This window comes from Phaethon lepturus, unplaced genomic scaffold, assembly GCF_000687285.1.
Source record: "Phaethon lepturus isolate BGI_N335 unplaced genomic scaffold, ASM68728v1 scaffold4958, whole genome shotgun sequence".
Classification (NCBI taxonomy): domain Eukaryota; kingdom Metazoa; phylum Chordata; class Aves; order Phaethontiformes; family Phaethontidae; genus Phaethon; species Phaethon lepturus.
Window position 1 is genome coordinate 25929 of NW_010555390.1, and position 10145 is coordinate 36073.

The window sequence follows — 10145 nt, forward strand, 5'->3', positions numbered from 1 at the left end:
TATATTAAAATAAGCAGCAGGGAAAGAAAGAAGGAACTTTGTTTCATTTCTACTGCACCCAGAAACCAAGGTATGCATATACTCAGTGCTGCAGCAGATGAGAAACATGAGCTGGCAGTGAGAAATGAACTCGCAAACTCAAGTCTTCCAGCGACCTGGAACCTACAGTGTCACAGAAGTCTGTAGGATAACCATATATACACAGAAACACACCACAGAGCTACTTATGCTTGGAGTGGTATGTACCACCATAAACTTCTACGGATGGATACCAGTGCAAATCTTAGGCCTGCAAGTAGAACCAGATCCTACAGTGTTTCACTCCAACCAGATTCTAATTAAAATTAGGTATTTTGCATACATCTGCATTACAATCTCTATTTTTTCCACAAAGAAACCAGGTTTCAAGTACAAATGCTAATAGCCCTTATGCCTTTCAGCTGCTGCTGCATACAAATGACAAGAGGAAAAAATGTACAGAATACACACGAACTAATCTCAGAAAGACAAAAAACCCAACAGGTCTTGAGAGTTAAAACCAACCATTTGTAAGAAGGCAGAAGGGAAAAAGAAAAAAATAATTTAAAAATCAGGTTTAAAAAAAAAATCTAACTCTATTCATAAGCTGCAACTTCAACAAATCTGACTTTAAGAAGCCTACAGCAAAACTCTTTTGCTTAAGTTCACTAGTGTGAACGTTGGAATAACATAGAATTAAAAAAAACAATTCATCACTTTTTATACTTAATCCTGGATAAGCTCTCCCTACCCCACTCCTTCATTTTCCCATACCACCACCTCTATTTTCAGATATATTAATTTCTGTTGAAAAGCGTATTATTCCTGTAGATGGTATTTAATTTAGGACACTATCCATTAAATTTGGCAATCAAGCATATCAGAAATATTCAAGATATTTAGATTATTAAACACTTGTCTGGATAAGCCATAATAAATTGCATTAATTAGGTCTAATCAGATGGCAACAAGATTAAGGACTTAAAAAAACCCCAAACAAAACAAGAAATCAAGTTTCCAATATGGAAAACATGGACTTACACTGCTCTTACACATTTCTGATGAAACGCCAAGAACCAGAATTTTCACAGCATTTCATAACACAGGAAGAACTCTAGAGCAATGTTTATTAATCTTTGTGTTCCCAAGCCTTGCTTTCTCCTCTTCATTTAAGAGGCTTCCCCACAGCAAAATGCAACACCCCTAACTTGAGACTACAGTAGTGCTTCAGACCTTTTAAAGGCGTAAATAACTTGGCTGTTCAGTTAAGCTTCTATACAAATGTAACAGATTATTCTCTCCATATACAGTAAAAAGAATAAAGTTAAATTAGATGCCAGATATCACAGTTCCTTTGAGGCAGTTACATTAGGCACATTATCAGAATAATGGTTAAAGAGCAAATCCTCCCAGCATATAACTTGAGGAAAACACAGGAACTCATAAAATTAGAATAATTAACATATGGCAATAACTTACTAGCATGGCCACTGACAGTTAAGTAAAATAAAACCATGGCATACACGCTTACTTGCTCAAATTACTTTTATTTTTTACTCTATCATTTTTGGGATAGAAAAAGCTTTGATACGACACAGGTCCCTCAACTTTTTTCCCCAGAATTATTAGACTATCCCTATCCTGTTAAAAAACAGAGAAAACAGCCTTTCAGAGGTAGGTATCAATAGAGACACCTAACAGACAGCAGGATTTGCTGAGAGAGGAAGCAAGTTATAATGGTCACGTAGCTTTTTCATGAAGAGGGCATATTCTAATAGCTGAAAGTAAGCAGCACTTATTTGTCATATGGCTTCTCCTAGCAATGGAAAAAGGTTTAAGTAAGAAGGAGGTAAAAGGCTGTCAAGGCCATGACAGATATTAAAACAGAAAAATTTGTTCAGTTCAAAGAAAGGAAGGACAATACTGCAGGACTTTAACGAACTGGGCTCAGACCTCGCGTGTGGTAAGGAAGCACAGCAGGCCTTCCACTGATCATGCAGGAGATGCCTGGAAATTTTTGTTGCCACCGGCACAATCAAGGAGTCAGAAGTAATCATTGAACATAGAAACAAAATCAAAGGGTCTCCTTGATCCTACTGTCATTGCTAAGCTGATGGACTGTAAAAAGGAGAAAAAAAATTAAAAAAGAAGCAGCACTTCTCTCTCCATAAAGAATTTGGGAATAATTTATTCTCTGAAGAACACCTAGAAGTCATAATGGTATTTTGGAATTGCTGCTACTATCAGTTGACCTAGGGACTTAGAAGGGATAGGGTGATCTGGGCTTTAGCCAATTGCAAAACAACCACCAAAAAAAAACCCCCAAAACCCCCAATCTCAATAAAACAACCCTCAACAAATCTCACTGGCTGGATAATGCCTACCACACCAAAAGTGCCAGTCAAAATTCATTAAAAACAAACTCATACAGAATACTCATCTTTTCTGTTCAGTTACCAGCATGCATGATTACAGAAAGTAGATGTCAGATTTCTAGGTCTTCTGTGACGACATCATACAGTATACCAAAAATCAGCAAGTTTTTTTAATTACAAATTATACCAACAACTTCTTGCAGCCTCTAGCAAGTTATGAGAATTAGCGGTTGTGAAGCTGTTTGCTGGTGCTCCTGAGTAAACCCCACATGACCAGATTTTTTTCATTTATTTAAATTTTATTTATTTAAAGTAATTGATCAACGATCTTTTGCTCTCTACTCTAAAGAAAGGGTCTCCTGGTTTGCTAGTCAATGAGGTTTGTGGACAGCATGACAGTGAAGCAACAGTAAACAGCTCTTTAATCCATCCAGGGGAGGGCAGTATCACTTCAGTTTGCTCGGTAAAGCACATTCCCTAAAGGAGAATCAGCTCTTGTGCTGTGCCACAGAATCTAGTCTATTAGATTTTCAGTAGCTTTGTGAAATCCAAAAGGTTAACAATTCTGCTTCTCACCAATAACTCTGCTTCTCTGCTAATACAGAGTATAATTCCTGAACCTATATTAGAAAAACAGAGTTACAGTTGCCTTACTAGAACTACAATAATTCTTAAAAACGTTAGCCTAAAACCTGATTGTATGTCTAAAAGATACTATAACTGGACAATTGTTTGCTACTGCAAACACCTACATAGTCAGTAATTTTAACTGCAAACGTTTATCTCGCTACTTCAGTCAACAAAACCAAGAGTGGTAACATGTCTTCTGTAGTACTGTATGTTGAAGCCATGACAGTAAACAGAACAAAAGACAATCAATCAACACTCACAACCCAAAAGAATACTTTCGGCAACTATTTTGGTTAAAAAAGCCAAAGCCTTATAACCTACCAAAGTTTTGTTTTAACAAGTGTTTCAGTTGAAATCTACAGTTTTTTCTTGATTCTTTAAACTTTAAATGCCTTTTGGGACAAGGCCATGCTTCTTATTTGAGGCTTAAGGGAGCAAAGAAGCTTCTGGAGGCCAGTAATGTAGTGGATGCATTGAGGCGTGTGCACAGGGAAGGATCATCTTTTGCACTTGTAGTTTTCCTGACATTTTTGTGAATCAAGCAAGGCTCAAAGTTGACAGAGGAAAAAAGCAACACCAGGCTCCTCTAACCTATAATGAGGACATGGAGGAGTTGGTCTCAGAAGCCCCAAACTGGGGGGGCTTTGCAAAGACTTTGCAGCCTTTTTTTCAGTTCATTAAAGAGTATTCTTTCATTGCTACTTGAAGTCTCAAGGAAAATAGAATTGACTTTTTCATTTTTAAAATTCAACATTTTTCACACCTCAGACTGTATATGAGAAAAGATGCCCACAAAGTTAGTTAGTTCACTTTCCTCAAAATCCTCTTCTTCCACGACATCTGTCTGTATTGCTGGGCAAAATGCCTTGTTCTCTCATCTTATGTAGTTTCTCATGTACTGCTGCTTGCTGTTATTATCGTATGACAGTCATTTTTAGCCAAAGCTTTAGACAGCAGTAACACATATAGCACTATTAGCTTTTTGTTAGATTTTAGTTACCTTATTAAGAGTAATATGGTCAACTACACAGAATCTGGAAGATACAAGTTGTCTTGTAGTTCATGGAATATGGAGTAAACCTAGCTCTACTGTATATTAAATTTCCCCTTAGGTTCAGTTTCCCAGATGTGTGCTATAAAATCATCCCTTACTATGATAGAGAAAAACGTTGAAAGACCTTCCATATCTCAAAATACTTAAACTTAGGAATTACCCTATTTGAAAAACCCTTCTTTTGAATTTATACCAATTCCTGCAGATACAGTCTCAATTATTCAAGTGAATTTGATTCCAAACAGCACCTAAATCAGATACACTTTGATTATTTCTACAAAAGCCTATGTCAGAAAACCTGAAGTCTTAAGACTGGAAAAAAAAAAGGTCATGACCATGATATACATGGTATTTATCAGACAAATTTCAGTCAGGTATTTTGGACATGTAATGTGTAACTTCTGATTGAAAATTAACCTAAAGAGTTTGTCAATAGCATTGATATATCAGAATTATAAAAAAACTCAGGAAAAGAAAAAAGCAAACAGCATACTGCAAAGTCCCAACTGAGCAAGCATAACTATTATAATTAACCCACTAGACAGGAAATCCCAGTCTGGGGTTTTTTTCCTTTGTTTAGTAGTTGTTTTTTTTAGGGGCGGGGAGGGCAGATATCAGGCTTACTGCTCTCACTGTTTCTACTGGCTTTAGCTATCAAAGGTACCTGGACTTCTGACTCCACTTTATTTAGTGTTATTGACTTTGTGTCATAATTGTATGCAATAAGTGAAGGTGACATCCTACACACATAGTAACACTTAGAAATATCAGAGTACTTCTCATCTCCAGAACTGGTATGTAAGTTTTTATACTATATTCCACCACACAATCCCTTTTAAAACACTGATAGAGTGGGTGAGGGTTCTTTGTACCTTTATTGATTGCAAGACACTAGTCCCCTTCTCCGTTTCTATTTTGCAGTTATCACACTCTATTTTCTGAATCTTCACACAGCCAGTCCCTGATGTTTTGATATCCAAATCTAGAATTAAAAGAGTTTTATTAGCAACGGAATGAGAAGAGTCAGATCTATTTAACATAGTACTTTATACAGTAACAACACAGAGTAGGGGGAAAAAAAAAGCAGCTCCTTTGTTACTAAAGAACCTTCTTGCAAAGTTTGGCCACATACTTTCAATTGCGTGACTAGTCACTACCAACAATTGACATGGAAAATTTTCTAAACCTATGTACGGCCATCCAGCTTCAAAAGAGAGCATTAAGAGGCAGAATGACTAATCTCTGGCAAGGAACCAGCAGGGTGTGGTCCTTCAGTGAAATTTTATCCTTTTTTTTTTTTTAACCCACTCCCAGACTCCACCTCCATCTCATAGCTACCCTAGTCACCAATTCTACTGAGACATTTACATACCCTGACATGGGTTTTGGGGTGGGAAGGTTGGCAGGTTGTTTGAGGCCACATGCAGAGTAATAAGATTCAACAGCACAAATGCATAGGCCTTGCTTAGACCCATGCTGCTTCAACTAGCAAGCAGCATAACGCAAAAACAGGTATAGAAGAGTTTGGATGTGTCAATCTTCCCTAGCCTTCTGGAAGGCCTGATGTACCCCACCTGGCATGAAGAAGCACGTTTGCTTCTAGTCTGAATCACCTCACCTTATTACTGTTCATAGAATCCCACAAAGAAAAGAGTTACCTACAAGGTCTAGTGACTTATCAAGGGAGTAATTTATGGGCTCATAGTGCTTCATGCAGGAGCAGCAAAAGCATTTTTCTGTCACTTGAGCTCACCTCTCAGTTTAAGGAACTGGGAAGACATTTGAGAATGTGCAGTCTGGGGATTCTGACTATGTTAAGAATAATTTCTATTAATGACCACCACAATGACCAGCAAAAGGTAAAGGCAGGAAAGGAAAAAAAGTGGTTTTGTTCTTCTAAGGATAAAAGACAGAAGGAAAAGAAAAATTGAACATAACTGAAGGACTTCTCAGAGAATTCCCTAAGAAAGAGAGCTAGAATAGGTGGACTGGATAAGCAGGTTTTCCAGAAAGCTCTTTTATTTGCACGTATTATTTTCTTAGTCTCTTCATGGAAGAATTCCAGGAAGGGGGTAGATTTAGACTAGATCTAAGGAAGGGTTTTACAATTTTTTTACAACTCTTTTTTTTTTTACAACTCTTTTACAATGAGGGTGGTGAAACCCTGGCACAGGTTGCCCAGAGAGGTGGTAGATGCCACCCCATGCCTGGCAACATTCCAGGTCAGGTTGGATGGGGCTCTGAGCAACCTGATCTAGTTGAAGATGTCCCTGCTCATTGCAGATATTGCAGGGACGAGATGACCTTTAAAGGTCCCTTCCAGCCAAAACAACTCTATGATAATATGACTAAGAGAGAGATAGTGAGCCTATTACTCTAAAGAAAAGGAGACTACTTGGAAAGAAACCTTCATTTTTAAGCACCTGTGGAAATCTGTCTTTCATCTACACTGTCTGCTAAGGTGACCAGAAATATGAGAAAAAGAATCAGAGTATGTACAACAAGCTCTGCCCCAGCGAGATTCCGCAAATCAGACCCACAGCACAGCTGAGGCTGAACAATACTGTCATGGTGCTGCTCAGGACAGATGCTGGAACAGTGATGGCAGCAGCTTGCAGACCATGAAGACAAGAGACTGAGAACTCCAATCAACAATGAAGTGAAGTTTTGCCACCTGACAAACCCAGAGAATCCAAGAGACAGAGCTAAAACATGTTAGATCTTTGCTGCAAGAGTGCTACCTTATTGCCACAGTAAGCCAAGACGTTAAATGAAGGATTTAGTGAAGGATGCAGACTGTGTTTGAAGGTAACAATTCCCTAAGAAAGAGAGCTAGAACAGGTGGACTGGATAAGCAGGTTTTCCAGAAAGCTCTTTTATTTGCACGTATTATTTTCTTAGTCTCTTCATGGAAGAATTCCAGGAAATAAACACTGTGACCAAGATTTTAATCAAACTATACATTTCTTAAATTTAAGTAAACCCTAAGATAGGCTTTGAGGCATGTAAAAGCACAGAACTTGGCAAACTAGACTTGTGACTATCATCCAACGCTTGAGGGCCAGCACCACAGGGTTTTGTGTTGGTAAAGCCTAGACAGTTTCACAAGCCTAAAAAATATCTGAGCAGTATCTGAGCCATTTCAATTTTATTGATGCTGATCTACAGATTCTGAAGTTGAGACAAAACTTTTGCATAAGCTTTTACTTCTCAAGGAGCAGCAGAGTTGTTTAAACACAGCCCCCAGAGAGACACAAATAGAGGCCCTCTCCAAACATCTACGCTTCAAACAGTATGTCCCTGCACAAACCTGGAGACTTCAAAAAGAAAACCATACTATTTTTGAAATATAAGCCATCTTATTCAAAACTGCTCAATTCACTGGAAAACTGCACGGCTCCTGCACGGAAGAATCTACGTCAGGAGTGTTGCTATTTTATTTTCTGAGAAGAGAGGTCCAAAAGCCAGTTTGCTTGTGCAAATCTTTGAATTCAGTCAGCTTGATACCCTCTTGCCCTTAGTGCTTCTATCAAAAGGGGTGAGGAAAAAGCTTAAGAGCAGTCAGTTTAGTCATGACACCAACTTAGTAAGACTTTTGTAAGAGTAAAATTAACAAAAACTTCTGATCCTGCAGGGTATATTATGTCCATCATTTGAAAGGTAGATTAGTAGTGTAATCCTAGCTGTATCAAAGACGGGTGCCAAAAGAGGACACAGACATCTGTGTCACATTCATGAGTACGCTGTTCAGAAATACCATGGATTTCTAGAAATATACTTTGTGCCTTGATGCTCTGCAGAGTCACAGCACTCCTTGTCTACTAATTTTTACTGTTATCAAGGCAAGTAATGGACCCCCTCTGCCTCACAAATAGGCTTCCTGAAGCAGGGATAAATGACTCCACGAAAAGGCAGGCTAAAAACTGGATAATATTGCTAAAGAAATTTCAAGCAGCGAGGAGGAACAAGATACAATCTGTTTCAGTGCCAAAGCTCCAAAAATAGCTAGTTTGATTCCTCTTTAGCAAAGATGAGGGCTTTAGCCAACTTCAGCCACACAGACCTTGAAGAATGCATGCAAATCTGAGGTGCAAAGGACTTGTATTGGAAATAAAGTTACATACGGAAAAAAAGAACTTTGGTATCAAAATGTAGGCAAGAATACCCCAGAAATACCACCTTAAGCTATAATATTTAAAATAGACTGGAAAATTACTTAAAATGACTCAGCAGCCCTGGGCTATTAGAAGTATTTCATGATGATCCACTTCTCTGCTCATAGACAAAGCTTACCAGTAAGTGAGGATGCATGTAAAATAATTCAGTCCAGAAAAAAACTATTTATAGAGGGCATCAGATTATAGTATTTGCTACTCTGAGGCTGTAAGTCAAAACACTTAGGAGTAGACACTGATGATCTTTTTTCCAACTCATTAATATGTTAAAATTCAGAAAAATAACATTGTTGAAAACATTCACACTTGCTTTCCACTAATGTTTATGAAAAACAAAAAGCAGAAACAAGCAGCCGGAGGAGCTTAGATTCTCCCCTCATGTAAGTAGGCAAAAAAATTGTTTAAGTCATACCATAAAATTATAATTTTGATAATTCACAGAAACATTCAAGACCCATACATTCATTCAGTTTGCTCAGTTAGTTCCACAAGAATCTACAGTATTTAGCCAAAAATCTAAATGATCTCATGGACTTACATAAGACTAATGTGTAAGAGTTATGTTTTCCCCATACTGATAATATATATACACTGATAATAAAAAAATAAACAAAAAACCCAACCAAAGAAAGCCAACAACACCAACAACATTAAAAAACCCATACTGGCTTACAAGTGACCAGGAGTGCTTGATCCTAGAGGGGACAGAGCTTTGGTATTCTACTCCATGAAGCTTGACCACCAATTCAACACTCACAGTTCTCCTCCTTCACTTCAGCATAGAAGACTCTGTTCTCTTCACCAGGCAGGGTATAATATGGAAAAAGCATTGTACCAGCTTGCCAAAGGAGGTTGTATAGTCTTCATTGCTGGACATTTTCAAAACCAGACTGGATAATGCCCTGAGTACCCTCCTCTGGCCTTAGAGTTGACCTTGCTTCAAGCAGGAGGTTGAACTAGAAAGCTTCTGAGGTCCCCTCCAACTCAAATTATCCTATGACTCTAGTGTACTACGTACATACTAAAGCAAAACATAAGAACCACATGGTAAGATGGGACAGATGATTCTCAAATTCTGGTTACAGAAGACATCAGTTGCGTTTACTTCTGAGTACTCAGTCAATGTACAGTAACCAGAAACCAAAGAGCTGGTTTCAGCTTTAATTAGCACATGCAAAGACACAGGGTTCTCTCTCTGTGTTGAGCAAATGCCGAACCTACAGCCATGTGTCTACACTGTCCCTGGAATAAATAGCTAACATATACAGGTGACTTGAAGGAAAATAAATAAGCTAGGTTGAAAAGAAATTCATTGACATCTATCACCTGTGAAGGTTAGATGTATCAGAGAGGATTATCAGACTATGTCTGATATTGAAAGACTATACACAGCATAAAGCTAGACACTAAGACAGAAATAGAGGATCCTTTAGTACCAGCCCCTACTGGGCTGCTTACAAGTGCCTTAGGTTTAAAATGCATACTTAAACTCATCATCTAGCATCTTCTGCACATGCTCTTCAGGATCTAAGGAGTTTTAGCTAACTTAAAGCTTCCTGGATAAGCTCCAATCTAAATTGTGAAAGCTGTTATGAAATGCCGCAACTTCCAAAATCAAGAAAGACGCTAGAATGTTGTAGAGACATTCACCTCAACTTCTCAAGCGAAGTGACAGAAAGAGAGCTCAGATTAAACAGTCTAAACAGGATAGAGTCAACATCCTCCTCACGCATTCAAGGAAGGCCAGAGAAAAGCCAAAGTACTTACAGAGCAACAATAGTTTCTTTCTGTTTGAGATGTGTTTTTACAAGAGATAAGATATTTTGCTTATGCAATCATGTTTAATGGATAATTCTTCCCCCCCCCCCCCCCCCCCCCACCCACCAACCACAA

At 38.2% G+C, this 10145-nt stretch overlaps 1 protein-coding gene across 1 annotated transcript in view; it reads right to left on the reverse strand.

Annotated features, from left to right (window-relative positions):
- FAM185A (family with sequence similarity 185, member A) overlaps positions 1-10145 on the reverse strand; it is a gene marked incomplete at both ends in the record, with an annotated part of 33782 nt that overhangs the window by 20919 nt on the left and 2718 nt on the right. Inside the window, one exon of the mRNA XM_010292128.1 lies at positions 4950-5059. Coding sequence (XP_010290430.1) covers positions 4950-5059 — 110 coding nt within the window. The remainder of the gene's footprint in view (positions 1-4949; positions 5060-10145) is intronic.